The 18,307-nt window shown below is 40.5% G+C and overlaps 2 protein-coding genes across 3 annotated transcripts in view; both read right to left on the reverse strand.

Moving 5' to 3' along the window:
• LOC109407724 (oxysterol-binding protein-related protein 2) overlaps positions 1 to 5,763 on the reverse strand; it is a 73,492-nt gene extending 67,729 nt beyond the window's left edge. The window contains exon 1 of one of the 2 annotated variants that reach the window (XM_062854427.1): positions 5,344 to 5,763. The gene's annotated coding sequence lies outside the window, so the exon portion shown is untranslated. The remainder of the gene's footprint in view (positions 1 to 5,343) is intronic. The other variant, XM_019680876.3, reaches the window with a different exon arrangement.
• Positions 5,764 to 6,273: 510 nt separating this feature from the next.
• Positions 6,274 to 12,431, reverse strand: LOC109407725 (zinc finger protein 62 homolog). Its single transcript, XM_019680877.3, has 3 exons — positions 12,255 to 12,431; positions 11,969 to 12,178; positions 6,274 to 8,316 (listed from the first exon to the last, which is right to left on the reverse strand). The coding sequence occupies exons 1-3, from the start codon at positions 12,354 to 12,356 to the stop codon at positions 6,484 to 6,486; spliced, it is 2,145 nt and encodes a 714-aa protein (XP_019536422.3). The 5' UTR covers positions 12,357 to 12,431; the 3' UTR covers positions 6,274 to 6,483.
• Positions 12,432 to 18,307: the final 5,876 nt, after the last annotated feature.

The following is an 18,307-nucleotide window of genomic DNA, read 5'->3' on the forward strand; positions in this document are numbered from 1 at the left end:
ATACAGCGGTTTTATTGAAGCAAAAATAGATTGCATTTGTATGACTAGAGAAATTGCTAAGAACGAGGCTAAGAACTATTTTTCACGTTGAGTAGTGAGACTTCATTAAAGATATCAGCAGAGTTTTCAGAAAAAGTTATTCCGCAAGCTAAGAACTTTGGAAAATTCACTCAAGGAGAGTGATTCTTTTTCTTCTTTGTGGCTCTACTTTCCCACTGGAACTTAGCAGATGCTCATACAAAAATGCATGACATGGTCAAAACATTGGCTTATTTCATTCAATCTGAAGAAATATGTTATAAAAGATTCTTAGATTTGATCCACATTCATTTTTAACATGATTTATTTGAAAAGAACGTCTCAATTTTGAAACAAGTAGTTCGTGCTATAAATTTGAGTACTTTGGGTGCAATTTCTCAAAATGTGAGGCATCCAATGTATGTTATTTCAGCCAGAATACAGTCTAGCAGATATTGGAAGCTATAATAAGACGTAAACGTAGTAAACGCTGTGATTTATGCAAGTTAAGGTGAATATATAACAAAGCCACACCCCGAATTTTTAAAAGCACAAATCTGAAGAACCGAGGGTTCGTTTGCGCTGAAAAGTTGATCGATTTGTCACCACTAGCGGGTCCCCAATCGATCAAATTTTCGGCGCAATCCGTCTTTTGGTTCCTCATATTTGTGCTCTTGAAAATTCGAGGTGTGGCTTCGTTATATATTCACCTTAAACTATCATATTTCATCAAAACAATACTTAAATACGTGATTTTTTTTATGGTTTCCGGCAATTTTTTCTGTTAAAAATTTTGTTTTCGTAGATTTTCAACCTGCACTCGTCGTGTCGTGATACTATTTTTGGAATCATTTAAAGTACTTCCGATGAAAATAACTACAACAAATCTCAATTTGGAAACATTTTCAATATAATAACTTACTTATATGAGATGCATGTAAAATTAACCCGGGAGCGGTCGCGTCGTGTACTGAAAAATGCACGCTTTTGGGACACTGCGTGAGCGTGGCGTCGTGTCGTTGCAGGTAGTCAAAGACGCGACTGCTCGAGGGTTAATATGGCAACATTTCCGAAAACGATCAAATTCCTGATTTACAAGTCGATCTATAATGCAGGTCACCTTACATAATTATTGTGTTGAATATTATTCGAAATTTGATAGTTTTTATTATGGAATTCTAAAAAATGTACAATTCGGCTAAACGAATGTCTAGGTAAATTTCCTATTTTTCTTGTATTTTACGGCCATAAAATAAATAATATATTGTTTCATCCCCTTGACTAATGCAAATTACCTAGAAGATTCTCCGATAATTAAAAAAAAGAACATAAAATCATTACAGTTGCGAAAAAATAGAAAAAAAATGCCTCGGGTAAACGAATGCTACCACTGTATACATAGCAGACATACCACGTTATTAGCTTACTAAATATATACCTAAAGACGCCAAAATTTGGAATGGCGCTTGTCACTGAAGAACTACGGCAGTATAGATAAATATTTTTGTATTATTTTGTAAGGCCGGAATAAATTTCATTTTCTTTTTCTGTCACAGTGCACGTTTGATGAAAAATTACCCCACAATATTCGTAATCGTTAAATTCATCGGATTGGTTATGAAATTTTCACCTTGAAATTTTAAAATTTCTTGAATATTTTTTCTGTGTCCCCCCTCAAAATGAGAGAATCCCATAAAAATTCTGCAATTCTTTTGTACAACTGAAACGCTGGGCCAGACACGAGTTTCTACTTTCCGAGGGACCTGATTTGTATCTGGAATTTCTTTCATGAACCTGGAAACCCCTGAACAAATCAAGGAAATATATTTCCATAGTCGGTTACAAATTCTGATTAGGTAGTCAAATTCCTGTTAACTTATGTTCAAATATGACTTCAAATGGTAAAGCTGTCGGAGAAACATTCTGATAAAATTTTGGAATTACACACAATTTTGTTCTGATTCGTGCCAGTAACTTTGCAAAAGTCTGAAATTGCAGAATCTTTCTAGATTTCTAGACAAACAGTTAAAAAAATAGTTTATTGAATGATGCATTATAGTTGCTAACCCTTGGCTTTTCTTAGGAGTTTGACTAGGCTCTAGTGGAACTTCAAATAATGTAATTAGTCCTGTTCAATAAAGTAGGTTGAACATTGTTGCAGTTGCTGCATCCTGCTCTTACCCATTTGTTGACGAATAGGTAAGAGCAGGATGCAGCAATTTCAACAATGTTCAACCTACTTCATTGGGCAGGACTATTATTTCATAAATTCTAAGCTATGATGTGCTCTTGGTATATTTTCTTGGTATATTTTCTTGGTATATTTTCTTTAAATTACATTTCAATAACATGTTTTGTTGTAGCACAAGTTCAGTTATTATTGTGTCATTGAGACTAGTACAAATATTTGATCATTAATATTACAACATAACTAGTTTTGTAATCAAAACTACACCATTCGAGATTTTCGATGTTCACAGCATCCCGTGAGGAACTGTGTAAGAGAAAATATTATTTTGTCATCAGTTCCTCTCCTCTTCTTACTGACATTAAGTTACAGTGCCAATTTATCAGCCTTTTGTTTTATAAGCACTTTGAAAAGTATAACTGTTTTTTTGTCCCAGTTTCAGTTAGGTATGAATACGAAAATAGAGAGTGTAATAGAGTGCCATTTTATGAAACATTTTGGATCAACTGGTGGAATTAAACGACGAACAACACATTTTCGACAAAAATGTAAAAAAATAAGTCATCAAGAACTCCATTGATTATTTTTAGACATTTTATTTTTATTGATTTTCACTGCATCGAGCCCACTTAGATTAACTAGGATGAATGTGTCAATCAATGAGGTAATAATGTAAATTAATCTTATAAACAATGAACCACCTAATAAAGGGTTTCAAAACGACGGTAGTTTTTCATCGTAAGCTGTTTGGAAAATAAACGAGAACTATTGTTTCTCTCTGTTTTCGATAAGAAATCGCTTGCGACAACAATAGCGTCCCAATTATGAATGAAACATTTAACAATAGATCCTATTATTGCGTATCCCATTGAATGCATATGGGACTTTGGAGGAGTTCCTATCCGCAACAGAAAAAAAGCAAATTTTATCAATAACGTATTCATATCAAAATTTGTTATTGAAGTATTTTAAAAATTCGCTGTTATTAAGTTGTTATTGAAACTAACAAAACATGTTATTAAACAGGTCTTCCAGGAACATTTTTTTGTTATATTATTTGTTATTTTGCCGCTTATGACAGACAAGTTTATAACAGGCAATGTTATGTAAATAACATGAAAATAACTCTTTCCGCTACTCAGTTATTTTTCCAAAATAACACATTTTATTATGCTGTTGCTATTCCCTTCTTCTCGGGGTACTTATCGAAGCGCATACCTAAGGACTGTTCAATTTATAAAACGGACAACTTTACAAGGCTATAATAAGAAGACGCGTAGTTCAAATTTAACCACCCTTGTTTCGTTGTTCAGTACATCATCTGTCATTATAGTAATGATTTTTAAATAGGATAAAAATAGTTTTATTTCATAGAAAATCGGCCAGATGTTAAATGAGGTGAATTTTACGATTGCTGAAAATTGAAAATATACACAAAATTACAGTTCACATATGGTATATCGTTTTGATTATCAAAAAAGTATGTGCCATGCTGCAGCAGCATGAGTAATAAACATTCTGGCAAAGTTTAAACTCAATTGGAAAATTAGTTGCTGAAATATTAAAGTCTCAAGTGAGATTCGATTTTTTGATAAAAATTTCATTGTAAAGCAAAAAGGGCATGAACATATTCAATAAACAATTTTTTTATACATCCAGTCGAAAGTAGGAATGATGTGGTTTCAAATGCAGAAAACTGCTTCGTAATAGCATTGCTGGTTTGGTTACTGTGTGCCATTACAGGCACAGTAATCGAATCAGTTTCGTTCTTTGAAGGTTCTTCCAAATAACAATGCAACCTAATGCAAATTTTACATAACAATGATGTTAAAAATATAAAATTTTACATCCGATTGTTATTGAATAAGGTATACAATAACATAGAATCAACTTTGTTGAAAATAAATAATACCAAGATTCGCTAGAGTCGAAAATCGCCATCAATGAAAGCAAAAAGTATGCAGTTTTTACTATGACCATCTTTACGGATTAAATTTTTGATGAAGAATGCAATTAAAAGTATTTTTTTCTTCTGTATCATCTAGAAAGCAGTATTCTACTACTCTGGACAAATTTTGAGCCGAATCCGTTGTGCTATTGCATCACAGGATTCAAATAAATATTTTTTAATAATTTCTTTGTAAACAAGGCAACTTACTGTATCAAGCTGGAGGCTGCTTGGTGCGTTATTACTTACCAACTATTGAGCTTTACCTTTAGTAGAGTAGTATACGGTTCCAATACATTAAAAATTTCATGAAAATATGCATGTTTAGTATGTGGAAAGTTATGTCGAATTTTGAGAAATGGGTTTTTATTGATGTTTTACGAAAACCGCATCAGTTAGACAACAAAGGACATTTTGTCTAATGTTATATTTTTCCTACATTTGAGAATAACTATAGAAAGTTATGCAGAAAACTGATAATGATTTTATTGAAAAATAAAAAAGATATCGCACAAGCAAGTTGTCCGTTTTATAAATTGAACAGTCCTTACTGGTGAAATTTATGCCAAAAACAATTAAAGTTTTGAAATTATAAAGCGTCGAACTCGATTTGCATAATCTACGAGAATCATGAATCATATGGAAACTGAGTGCCACATCGTCATCAGGTTGTCTTGACAACGAATGCTTCACCCATTTGCGCAGTCAACCGGATGATGTAAACAATAAACTCCCAAATTCGCGGGTGTTGCTTGCCGTTCGACCCAAGCAGACACGTGTGCCACTCCACCCGCGTTGCCGAGGGCGCCTTTCCATTCATGGTGGGAACTCACCAACGCACTGACCTGCGCTCATCGGCAACGCGAACAACATTAAACGATGCGATGACTGAGAGCTCTGACCGCCACCCACACCCAGGAGACCCAGCCAGGGGGTATGTCGATAGGTATTATGTGATAAAAGGAATACATGAGTTGAACTTGAATGTGAATGTTAGCAAACGAACGGGGAGGTTTCACTGGGGGGTTGGAGAATGAGGCAAGATAGAATGAAGAGAAAATTTATGCTATGCGACCAGAAGACGACCATGAAAAAGTAAAGTTTCGAAACACTATCGATTTTTCACTTGCTGCAACAATGTATGCACTTTAGCACGTTTTGATCGTTGGAACTTTTCGATTCTAATCACCTTAGCTAGCATTTTGAGTGTATGGAAATCCTTATTTCGAAATTAGAAATCAAGAAATATAAAAGTTTTGGCACTTTGATACTTTGGCTGTTCACGTTCTGAAGCACTACCGGATACAACTCTAAAACGATATTTGATCGTGGAACAATAGTCAAATCCGAAAACTACGCACTAAACGTTTCCAGAAATTTTGCAATACCGACGCCTCAAAATGGTCCCAAGAATGTGGCACAACCAATAAAAAAACACTTTTCTAGGACAAGGGTGAAGTTCAACCCGCTGACAACCGTGGCGACTAGAGGAATGAATGATAATTGCCAATGGGAGGCGCACAACCCGCAGCATTTCCTGGCTTTTGAAGGTAGAGATGCACGCATACACCCACTATACCGTCGTCAGTCCAGCCATCAGTGAGTGTCAGTGTTCAGATGATGAAGCGGAACTCACCCACCACTTGGGTGGGGGAGCTCATCGCAGCATCACAGTAGGCTAAGCATCGATGGCACTCAGGACACTTGTATTCTAGGAGCAGCTTAACGTCCTTAGAATGATGTTCTAATGGGGGTAGGCGAATAGTTCAAATGCAACAGTTCAGGGTGGATGCAAGACACTAGCTTTTTTGAGTGTCCTGCCCACTTTTCAATGTCAATGTGAGTGCATTCATCTGCATCGCCTTCAAACAGCAGCATTTTCTCGGCTGCTTTACAAATGCGTAGGTGTTCATCAAAGGAGGAGCAATAAGCATCAATCAATAATGCATGCAACAAATTTATTAAGTCTTTTGATGTACTTTTCAATGGATTTCGCTTATACGTACCTACAAACAAACAAAGTAAAATGCGTTCTTTTTATAACAAATGAATTATGATGAAAAATTTCGATTTCACAAAGTATCATTTTTATTTCATTTTTATAATGAACATAATTTTGAACATAATTTCAATCTTAAGTGAATTCGTGTCAAAAACAAAGTAATACAGCTGATGCCATAAAACGTGAACTACAAAAGTGATGGAAGTGGTTCACCACGGCAATATTTTTTTTAAATGCTGGACTGACTAGATCTATTAAACATTTCAGGTAACGATCGTTTTCAGGTGCATCACAAAGTTAGCTCTCGTGGAGTCATTGTCGACTAATTCAATCGTTCATAAACAACGGTTCGATCCTCAACTGCAGCGTCGTAGTTTTGCATGGATCCTCCAGGCCAACTCTCTCCAATTCTTCCTCGACCGGTAGTTTCTTCTTTGCTCGAGATTTCTTTTTGTACTTCTTCCGGATCCCAAGATGTGCCTTCCGGTAGTGCGCATTGAACATGTGCTTGGAGTGGAAAACCTTTGCGCACACGTGACACACGATCTCCTCGCCCTGTTTGTGGACGTTCAACTTGTGCACCCGCAGCGAACAGCGCTTCATCTCCGCTCCGCAAATGTCGCACGTCATCAGTTCGTGCTTGTAGGAGTGGAACATAAGCAGATTCTTGGTTGAAAACGATTCCACGCAGTGTTCGCAGCGGAATACTTTATCCTCTTCGTTCGCGTGCTTCCGGTTGACGTGAGCCTTACGGATTCGTTCCGTTGAAAACGTAGCCTCGCAGTGATCACATTTCAGCGAACCCGGCTTTTGATGGGCGGCTATGTGCTCAAGGATATGGTATTTGGTCTTCATCTTCCGGTTACAACAGGTAATGAAGAATCCTTCCTCTTTGTGGGCCTTCTGGAAGTGTGCCCGCAGTCCCAGGTAGGAATTGCCGCTGAAGTCACAAAGTTCACAATCCATTTTGTAGTAGCCTTCGATCACTGCGTCGTCCTGTTCGTGTTTTTCGTAAGAATGCTCTGGAGCAAATCGAATGTGTGGTTCCATTGTTCTTAGACCCTTTCGATGCCGCAACAAGTGAACAATAACCTTTTGTCTAGTGGAAATCTTCTTCCCGCAGCATTGAATGTACATTTTTTCCTTCGGATGCCCGATGTTAAAGTGCTCTCGTCGACCCAAGTAAGTGCTAATTTCCACTCCACAAAGATCGCAATTCAAAGGACTGTGCTTGGCTATCAGATAATCCTGCATTTGGTGAAGCAATCTCTGCTGATCAGCAGATTTGCCTTCCGGAAGCTTAGTAGGTGGAGTAAAGCCTCCTTCAATGAGGTCGTCACGGAACTCGTTCATCAATGGTCCATAGAGGATTTGCATTTGGCGCAACCAGTTCACTTTGTTTGGGGGTGTCCCAGCTTCACCGGAGTCATCCGTTTCCACTTTGCCTCCATTTTTCTGAATAGAACCACTAAGCGTTCCATTTGCTACAAACTTCCAATGGCGATTCAGGTGCCGCATTATGCTAATCCTAATGGAAAAACGTTGTCCACAACAAGCCACGAAATATTTCTCCTTTGGGTGAATGTCCCGGAAATGCATCCGACGTTCATCTAAATTGTTCATCCGGTAGCCACAAAGTTCACAATCCAAGTTGAAATACGTTTGTACCAGGTAATCTTGAACGTCGTACAGCTTCTGCTGCTCCCTGGTATCTCCGTTTAGGGCCAGTGTCATATTCGGCAACGGCTCGTAGTCTTCCAAATCCTTCCGGAAGTCATTCAAAATCGAGCCGAACGCGGACGAAACTCGCCGTTCCCAAGAGGTACCATTTTCCCGAGTATCCTTGATCGTGGTCATGGTCTGGTGCTTCTCCAAATGAACCGCAATCATCTGCTCGTTGGTCAACTTCTGCCCGCAACAACTTATGTAGAACTGCTTGCCGTGGTACTTCTTGAAGTGAGTCTCTAGCTTTTGGAACGTGAATTGATCCTCCTGGCAGATGTCGCAGGACATGTTCATGTGACGACTGATCAGGTTTTTCTGGAACCTCCCTGCCGGAGCGATCGACCTGCTGGACTGTTTCTTTGCTAACTGTGAAACGGATTCCGGTTCCGGTGACAGCGCTTCAGCGAAAACATTCTCCGGCTGCGGAATTTCAACCTGCGAAAACCGGGTAGAAAAATACGCAATTATCAATTTGATAATTCAGGGTTTACTTTAAAAATTCTTAACATTTCATCGAAGAACTCGTACCATTATGACAGTTTCAGATCCTCAGTAGGTCGGCTTCAGAGGCACATTCTCCTCCATTTGGGAAATTTGTGCCATCACGCAATTTGTGTGTTTTTAAATGATGTCAATCGACTTTAATTCAATAAAATGAACCTCTATCAAAACCCAGTTATTGCACAGTTCAAAAGAATAGATTTCCCATTGTTGTACACTTCATTGCCAGTTGGATCAAATATTAAAATATGTGCGAATATCCTCACCTTGTACTTTGTAATGTACTTTTCGCTTATTGTTACAGAGCTCGAATACTAAGCATAATGGATAATGGATATGCATAGAGAAATTGACTTTGTCGAAGGTCAATAAAAAAGCAGTTCTTTAGAGGAGATTGATTCTTGTTCCTCGTCTATTTTGAATACACCGGATCGTGAAGACATGTATGTCGACGATTATGACTATGATGATGGGATAATGTCACTCTTCTATCACCATCGGCTATTACGGGATGTACAATGGAAACGGCCCACAATACTACGGTGGAAAAGAAGCTCAATGATTCTGCCACAGATGCCATTGGTATTAACAATTCTGACAATAATGGTGGTAAAAAGCTGCCATCCCCTGCTGTTGATGACAATGAAAACAAGCGGAGGCGTCTTAATGGGGCTGCTAAGAAGAGGTTCAAATACCTGGTAGATCACGGACATAGTCGTGAAGAAGCACGCGTATTAGCGGAAAAACCATTTCGCGATTTGCAAACTGATCCAGCAAAGCGTCGCAGAAACGCCGACCAAGTGATTCAGTTTCCAGTGATACTAATCCACCGAAATGGCTTGCTCGTCATTCTGCTAGACGACAGACTTCTGAAGCTAGGTCCTCGGTTCAAAACAGGCTAGTACAAGCTAGAAAGGGTGGGGCATTGACTAATTCTGAAGAGGCTGCTGGCAACAGTGGGCCTCACAAACCGCTATATTCGGAAGTAGCGAGCTGCATTAGAATTGGTGTTTTGCCGGAAGGCTTTCCCAATACTGAACTCACTACATAACAAATAATTGCGACTCAGAATAAAATTCTGAAGAAGGTTGCTGAGCAACGAAACCAATGGATCAAGCCTAAGTTCGGTAACTGTTTGTTCAGACCTGGGCATATGATTATTGTATGCAAAAACCAAGACACAGTCGATTGGTTCAAGGCTAAAATCCCTAAAACCATGGGAGAACGCGGGCCATATTGCACTTGATGAAAAGGACATACCCAGGCCTGAAATCTTAGTGGGATTTTTCCACGTAGCGGAAAATACTCCAAAGAGGAAATTCTTGCCTTGGTGAAAAGCCAAAACGAAGGCCTAGTAGTCGATACTTAGCGAATTCTCCAGAGATACAAGGTTAAACAGCATCACGTGGAGCTAGTGTTTTCTGTTTATGCTGTTTCCATGAAGTCACTGCAATCGATTACACATTTGGAGTGGCCTACATAAGGAAAAGAAACCCAAAGACAGAAGGCACTGAGGGCGACCAGAATGAGGAAACAAGAGGTGCTGGTGAAGAAATAACAAGGAATGATGAACATCCCAGACAGGATTCGGAAATCAGTAAGAATGCTGTTTTCGCCGAAATGGCAGAATCTGATCAAACGGAAGGAAATAGCAAAGCCGCAAGCGAGGAGTTAGAAGGGAAGAAGAATTATAGCCCGAGCACTTCGAACGCTGGAGAAAAGAGTGTTGAAAATTCAGAGTTGCCAAAGAAGGGAAGTAATGATCGCTTGGCATATCGCCAAATACAGTCCCACAAGCAACAGTATAAGTTAAAGGCGGAAAAAACTGCCTAAAAGTAATCAAAATGGTGAAAGAATTCCGATAAAATGGCCAAAAGAAGCATAAAGTTCATACAACAAAACCTTCATCACGCTAAGACAGCTTCAGCAATATTGAGCAAAACATTTATTAAAGGCAAACTGGACGTGGCACTATTACAAGAACCATGGACAAGGAACCGTAAGATCTTAGGAATACATACTACAGGATGTAAGTTGGTTTATGATGATACTCAGCATGCATCAAGAGCTGTAATTCTAATAAACTGTAACGCTGAATTTACACCTATTACATAATTCATCGGAAGGGACATTGCTGCAATTTCATTAGAGGTGCCAACCGCGAAAGGAAAAACACAAGTATTTGTGGCGTCTGCGTATTTTCCTGGCGATGTTGAAGAAGTACCTCCTCCAGAAGTTGCAGCATTTGTGTCCCGTTGCAGAAACCAAAATAAAGGGTATATCATCGGATGCGATGCTAACGCCTACATACTGTATGGAGTTGCGCCGGTATCAACAGTAGAGGTGAGTCTCTTTTTGATTTCATAACTCAAAACGATATCGATATAAGCAATAGGGGTAAATCTCCTACATTTGTCAATGCTATAAGAGAAGAAGTGCTGGACTTAACTCTTTGTAATTCAGTTCTATCAAGTAGTATAGATAATTGGCAGGTATCTGACGAAATTTCATTGTCAAATCATAGACAAATTCTATTTGAACTTGATTCAAAGCAAATACTAAAGGAAACTTATAGAGATCCTCGGAAAACAAATTGGGAGCAATATGCCCGAATACTGAACCAGAATGAACTAATTTCTGAAACTATAGTCACAACCATTGAACTTGAAAAGGCAGCTGACTGCTTAACTACTGCAATTAAAGATGCTTACAATGAAAGCTGTCCATCAAAGGAATGCTCCAGTAGCAGAGATGTTCCCTGGTGGAATCAAAGATTGAAAAAACTAAGAAAATATGCTCGAAAACAGTTTGATCGTGCTAAACTTACATTAAACTGGTCTCCCTACAGAGAGGCCTTAACTTATTATAATAGAGAAATAAGAAGATCAAAGCGGAAAAAATGGAGACACATGTGCGAAGGCATAGAAAGTGCCCCTGAAACTGCAAGACTTCAAAAAGTTCTATCGAAAGATCATGCTAATGGTTTCGAAACACTAAAAAGGACGAACGGGTACTGTGAATACTAAAGAAACTTTGGAATTAATGATGGAAACTCTTTTTTCAGAATCCATTTTTTTTTATCTCTGATCAGAACAGGGATCAAGATATCAGTTGTGATAATTTAAATATGGATCGGGAATGTCCAATATAAAAGCTACTGATGTGGCAAACTACATTTTCACTTATTCAAAAATCGAATGGGCATTAGACTCTTTTGATCCACTTAAAACATAAGTGCAGGTTAAAAATTATTCCAAGTTTGATAAGCACCGCGGTTTCCTTGGTAAGGGCTTGATGGAGCCTTGGGAAAGCTGGGCCTCTCATCCCAAACAGGTATTGGATTTCATACGAAATGCAGTACCTGATTGGGAAACACGCCAATAGCTGTGAGGATGATCATTTCTCCATAGTGATGAGTCTTTTCAGTACGGCAAAAATAAAGAGGATGACATCACAATAGATCAAATCAATAACAAATTTTTAAAACGACGTATAATCAATGGTGTAGCATTGATTATACATCGTTTTCAAAATTTGTTACTGAAATTAATGGTCGCAGTGCCCCCAACAGGAAAAAAATCCTTACCTTAATTTCATCTTCTGGAATCAGCTGCTGACCGTTAGTACCCGTCGGAAGCAACAAGGACGACGTCTCACCGAGGATGCTCTCTACCTGGATCTGCTGAAGCAATCGTTGCTGATTCTGTTCAACCGTACTGGCATAGTCGTAAAATTTGCCAACGATTCGTACACAGTCAGGACACACCACTTCGGAGAGGCGTTCGTGTGGTGTTATCTACAAAAGCAACACATATTATTCAAAGTGCATATGGTTACCCGGTCCACCTAACAATAACAAATAAAACACTCACCTCAAACGAGAACACAGCCCCGAGCTTGGCTTTCAGACGGTGAATGTTGTAATCCTTCCGCAGCAGTAGGAAATCGCCAACGCACAGACGACAACTGTTCATCCTGAGGCAGAATCGCGTAGTGAGGTGCCTGGACTAATTGCGAAAACTATTTAAACCACACTTTCCGTTTGCATCCTCTTAGAGCATCGACACGGGCGTTTCTATCTGGGGCCCTATCCTTATTTCCGGGCCTAAAATAGGGACCCATGTTCACACCGGTGGTATCTAAACGAGAAAGAAAAATAGGGACGCGACATTGGATTAGCGATGGGTTTCCACATTTGGGGCCCTGCTCAAATCTTGCACTGAGTTGTTATTTCGACGTCTTCATTTTTATTTTTATTTTTATTTTGCGGTGAAGTGAGCAGTTGTGTGGAAAATTAACAGCAGAGGTTCAATAAAGCAAGGGGCAAAAATTGGGCATCCGGCGAAGATGATGTAATTTATTTTGCGTAGCTAGATATTTTCCAGGACCCTATTAGTGATAAAGAGATGTAACACTGTGATAATTCCCATCATACACCGATTTAAAAGTTTATTTTAAAATTTGATAGTTAGCCAACAGCGCATCGGTGGCGCTCCCATCGTTTTTGTTCAAGTTTTATATTTGTCCACTACCGCCACCTAGTTCATGATTGGCCACTCGATTTGCCATACTCCAGTATTTTTAGATTAGGCGAATATGTTTCCGCAACTATGACTTTGAATAGCGAAATTACAGACAAACAGAGGTATCACTTAAAAGAAATTGCTATTAAAATCATCGTCATGAAAACATAATCAACCAATGCCTATCACGCTGTGTTTCGTAAACCGCTCAGTAGGTGGCGATAGTGAGCGTCAAACAGAAGCAAAAATGATACGAGCGATTAGCGAACTATAGAATATTCAAACCAACCGTTAACATGTGAAACGATGAGATCTGAGCAGAGAGGTCTGTCTGTATGGGGCGATATGTTCAAAGTATTACGTTTGTATGTCTGTGATCCTATCGTTTCAACAAACCAAAAAGTTTCAACAAAACGTAAAAAGCTGAAACACATGGTAGGGTTCATCAAAGATTTGTAGAAATTTTCATTTTTTTTAGTTTGTACTCGTCCGATAAAAATAAGGATCCCTTTTAGCAACGCACGGTGGAAAATCAATGTTTTTGAAGTCCCTAAACCAAGCCCTAAACCCAAAATAGAAACCACTGGTGGAAAAATGGGGTGCTAACCTAAAATAGCACCCGAAAAGAAGCGGTATAATAGGGATAGCGATGAGGACTCCCGTGGCGGTGCTCTTACAAACGAAAAAAAAGTAGGTAAATAGTGCATCAGGTTATTTCGGTTCACAACATAAACAAAATCGAAAACATCACACCACGGCAGACGGCAGTGAGCGAGAGACGTGAGGACTGAACGAAAGAGAAAAGCGAAAGCAAACTTTATAACATGCACTGTTGTGAGGATACCTTGCACGAGATAGATAGTTCAAAATTCAAATCTGTAAAATCCCTTTGAGTCGGCAATAAGCTCAAGTTCCCGGCTCAGGAGTGGATAACAAGATAAACTCAATAAATAGTTCATTATCATACTATGATATTATATTTGGAATGTAAATGAATTAATTAATCATAAATAGCTTATAATTTCTTATCAATAACTAAATGTGACCACCGTTACATGCCTATCTCCGCACCGTTGATAGTTAAAGGTGTTCCTATCCCTGATCATAAAACCTAGAAGTGCTAGGGATCACACTGGATCGAGCACATTCATTTCGCAATCATTTTGGTAGGCAAGATCAACAACCGATCCGATGCAAGACTCGATTAAACCAGCTCAGAGCGATATCTGGAGAACGAACGCGTATACTATACCATCAGCAAATTTTTTTACGGAGTCGACGGAACAGTTGCTGAATATCCCAGGACCAGTTTACAATGATGCAATCCGTACTATAACAGATTTATTGATATCAACTTTCACCTTGGCAGCTTGTGTCGAGACACATAGGTGCACTACCGATTCAATATAAGCTAACTTTGACGATCGGCTACCGATCTGTCGGATATCTACTGGCGTCCTCAGCGGATATGATCATCCCTCGGTTTCTCCCGGTGACTGAACTCCGGACCGGATCGGCCCTTGAATCAGGGCGACAGAGAAGCCAATGGTGGACGTATCAAGAGGCACTTCCGCAAAAGCACGACCCCTCATAGCGTAAGGGCCAGTTTTGCAAAAACGTTTTGCAAAATTTGATAGTTGACCAACTGTCCATCCGTGGCGCTCGCATAGTTTTCGTTCGAGTTTGACGTTTGCTCACTACCGCCATCTAGTTCATGGTCGACCAAACTCAGTGATTTTAGTATTCGGCGAATGTGTTTCCGTGACTATGATTTGAATCGAAAAATGTTCAAAGTGTTACGTCTGTTTGTCTGTGCCGCAACGTTGGGCGGACATGACATCACGATAAGACAAGTTCAAGACCAACAATTGAAAAGGCCGCAACAACATTTTGTAAACAAACATGTTTCTATCGACTTGAGGCCTTTTGAACTCCACCCACACACCTCACCACCACTAACAGAAAGCGCAAACAACAAACTTTCTGATAGTGGTGGTGAGATGCGTGGGTGGATCTCAGAAGGCCTCAAGTCGACAGAAACGTGTTTGTTTACGCAATGTTGATGTGGCCTTTTCAATTGTTGGTCTGGAGTTGTTCTACCTAGACTGTGAAAGAACATACTAGACTTTCCTGGTGGTAAGGCCACCCGGAAAGTTGGTAAAGCTCCAACACACCACTTTGTTGTCCTCCCCAAACAGCGCGTCATCTTTGTTCGTTGCTGCAAGGCTACGCAGGTAACCTTGAGAGTGCCATGTGAGCTAGCTCTTCTCCGAAGCAATGTCTTCTAGGTGATCTCGGCCTATGATTTCGCCAACACCTAGAATATGAGTAACATGACTATTCGTAGCATTTTTTATCAACACAGCCTCCCTTATCGTTACACCTACATTAACCGCTACCAAACGAGTTTAAATTCCGCTGTGTGGGGTTCCTCACCAGTTGGAAATCTCGGACCTAGAGCGACTGAAGCAAACGGCTATCGCCGTAGCATACGCACAGACCCTGGACACAGCGTTGCTGGACGAAGATAAGCTCGGTGAGGACTGGTGAACTATAGCTAAAGCAGCCATTAACGACACAACCGAGAGCACCATCGCTCAAAACTCCAAACCTAGTATTGCAGCTGAACCTAGCTCGTTAGGCACCAGTCTGCTCCGGTTGATATCCAGGATCTGAGAAACTGAACAGCTACCGGAGGGTTGGAATGAAGGGATAATCTGCTCCATTCACAAGAAAAACGGACATTTGGAATGTGATAACTTCAGAGCAAACACCATTGTTCAGTTCATAAGGATCACGCCGAGGACTGCGATAAGATGACGGACTGTCACGCCTACTCTTTAACATCGCTCTGGAAGGTATAACATCCAGCGTTTTTCAGCAGACGGTACGGTAGCTAGACGAGCGGATAAGTGAAATCAACGAGATCGATAATCTCAACACTCTGTGGGAGTCTATCAACGGAGCGATGAGTACGGCAGCGCGGGAGGTGATAGGCACTGCTCAAAGACGACTTAGGAACTGGTGGTTCGATGAGGAGTGTCAGAGGGTAGACGGATGAGAAGAATGGGAGCGATATAGGGAAGCGAGAGCAGTCGAAAAACGAATTCACCGCAGAAGGATAAAACACCATGAGGAAAATGTGATTGCTCAGGCGCAAGAAAGTATGGAGCAGAATGTTATGCGGAGGTTTTACGAAACTGTCAATGGCGTGCGGAGAAAAACAGCGCCTAGGTACAGAGAGAGAACTTCGAGGAGTTGTTAAACGGTGGGAATGGAAGAGCGACAGACAGAATTCGAATCGACTACGACGGACAAGCTGTGGTACCTCCAACACTAGACGTGGTCAAGACAGCCATTAGAGGGCTGAAGAACAACAAGGCTGCTGGGAAGGACAAACTCCCGGTCGAGCTTCTCAAGCACGGTAGTGAGCAGCTGTATTAACTCTTACACCGTATTATATTGAATATATGGGAAGAGGAAGAACTGCCTGCTAGTTGGTTGGCTCATTTGCCCTCTATGCAAAAAAGAGCATCGACTGGAGTGCGCGAATTACAGAGGAATAACACTTCTCAATTCAGCGTACAAAGTTTTGTCCGTTATTCTGTTTAACAGGCTGAGGCCGATTGAGGAGTCCTTCGTCGGCGAATACCAGGCGGATTTTCGTGAGGGTCGATCAACGACGGATCAGATGTTCATCCTGCGGCAGATTGTCGATAAATCAATAACTTGAAGACTCATCATCTCTTTATTGATTTCAAGGCGGCGTAGAAATGAGTTATGGCAGATTATGATCGAACATGGTTTTCCGGCGAAGCTGATTAGACTGGTTCGTGCGACGCTTAACGGTTCAAAATCAAGTGTACGGGTCATCGTTCGTAACCTTAGACGGGCTGAAGCAGGGCGATGCTCTTTCGAACTTACTGTTCAACATAGCCCTGGAAAGAGCGATAAGGAGAGCTGGTGTGCAAAGGAGCGGAAACATTGTCACGAGGACGCATACGCTCCTGGGCTTCGCGGATGATATCGACATCATCGGGATCCACCGTCGGCCGTGGAAGAGGCGTTCATACCTTTAAAAAGTGAGACTGCGAGGATTGGACTAACAATTAACACCACAAAGACCAAGTACATGATTGCAGGTGGTCAACGTCGGTCCGGCCTTGGTGGTGGTGACAAAGTGGTGCTAGGTGGTGAAAAGTTTGATGTTCTGGACGAATTTGTTCATCTTGGTACCTAATCTAGTAACGTGCGATAATGATGTTACTCGCGAAGTGAAAAGACGGATTGCAGCTGCGAATCGGGCCTTTTTCGGTCTGCGAAACCAGCTGAAGACCCGTAGGCTGCAAACGAAGACAAAACTCGCGTTGTACACGACTCTGATTCTCCCGGTCACTTTATACGGCCATGAATCGTGGACGTTGAGAGAAGCTGATCGGAGAGCCTTTGGAGTTTTCGAACGTAAAGTGCTGCGAACAATACTCGGCGGTAAACTGGAGGATGGCATCTGGCGTCGTCGCATGAACCACGAATTGTACCAAGTATATAAAGAGATGGATATAGTGAAGCGAATAAAACACGGCAGGCTGCGGTGGGCTGGACACGTAGTTCGTATGCCGGAGGAACGACAAGCTAAAACAATATTCAGCAGAGTACCAGGAAGGGGTCGTCGGCTTCGTGGTAGGCCGCGCACACGGTGGCTTTTTGCAGTTGAGGAGGACCTAAAGGCTCCAAAACGTTCAGGGTGACAGGAAGCTATTGGCCCAGGACCGGGACCAGTGGAGGCGAATGCTTCATTCGGCGTAGACTCACCGCTACGAGTTGTAGCCCATCAAGTATCAAATAAGGAAGGTGTAATGCGATGAACCGCACTTCACGAAACCCGGTCAATTTGTGTGCTTTGCGGACAATATGGAACAATGAGCTCGTTGCACTGCAAGAATGCAATGGGCAGGGCATGTTGCGAGAATGCCGGAGAACAACACTGCCAAAAGTGTTAGTGTTTATTACTAATTCGGTTGGCACCAGAAGACGTGGAGCGTAGACAGTAAGGTGGATGAAACAGGTTGAGCGCGCTCTGGCGAACGTTGGCCGATTTAAATTTTAATTTTGTCATATGGCGTTTACTACCCTGTCCAAGAGTGATGGGTTTAACGATGGCTTATCAAGCGTCGTCATATAGTGAAAATGTGTTTAAATAATTTCAATTTTAGTCTTTTATAATTATAGATTAGCTAAATTAAATATAGTAATGAAAATTAGGGAAATAGTAAATGGAATAGTATTTGAAACTAGTTACTTTCTTAAAGCATTTACTTACAATTAAAGCATTTCTTTACAAAATTAAACTAAAATAGAATCTGAATAATCATACCATTGCTTTATTGACTTTAATTTAAACG

The sequence above is a fragment of the Aedes albopictus genome, chromosome 2, assembly GCF_035046485.1.
Source record: "Aedes albopictus strain Foshan chromosome 2, AalbF5, whole genome shotgun sequence".
NCBI classification, from domain to species: domain Eukaryota; kingdom Metazoa; phylum Arthropoda; class Insecta; order Diptera; family Culicidae; genus Aedes; species Aedes albopictus.

What these genes read in the sequence shown, in the direction of transcription:
- LOC109407725 (XM_019680877.3), bottom strand. Translation starts at nt 12,356, where the DNA reads ATGAACAGTTGTCGTCTGTGCGTTGGCGATTTCCTACTGCTGCGGAAG. An exon ending in GGGCTGTGTTCTCGTTTGAG is followed by an intron (nt 12,179 to 12,254) that starts GTGAGTGTTTTA and finishes TTGCTTTTGTAG; the next exon opens with ATAACACCACACGAACGCCT. An exon ending in TTCCAGAAGATGAAATTAAG is followed by an intron (nt 8,317 to 11,968) that starts GTAAGGATTTTT and finishes CGGTTTTCGCAG; the next exon opens with GTTGAAATTCCGCAGCCGGA.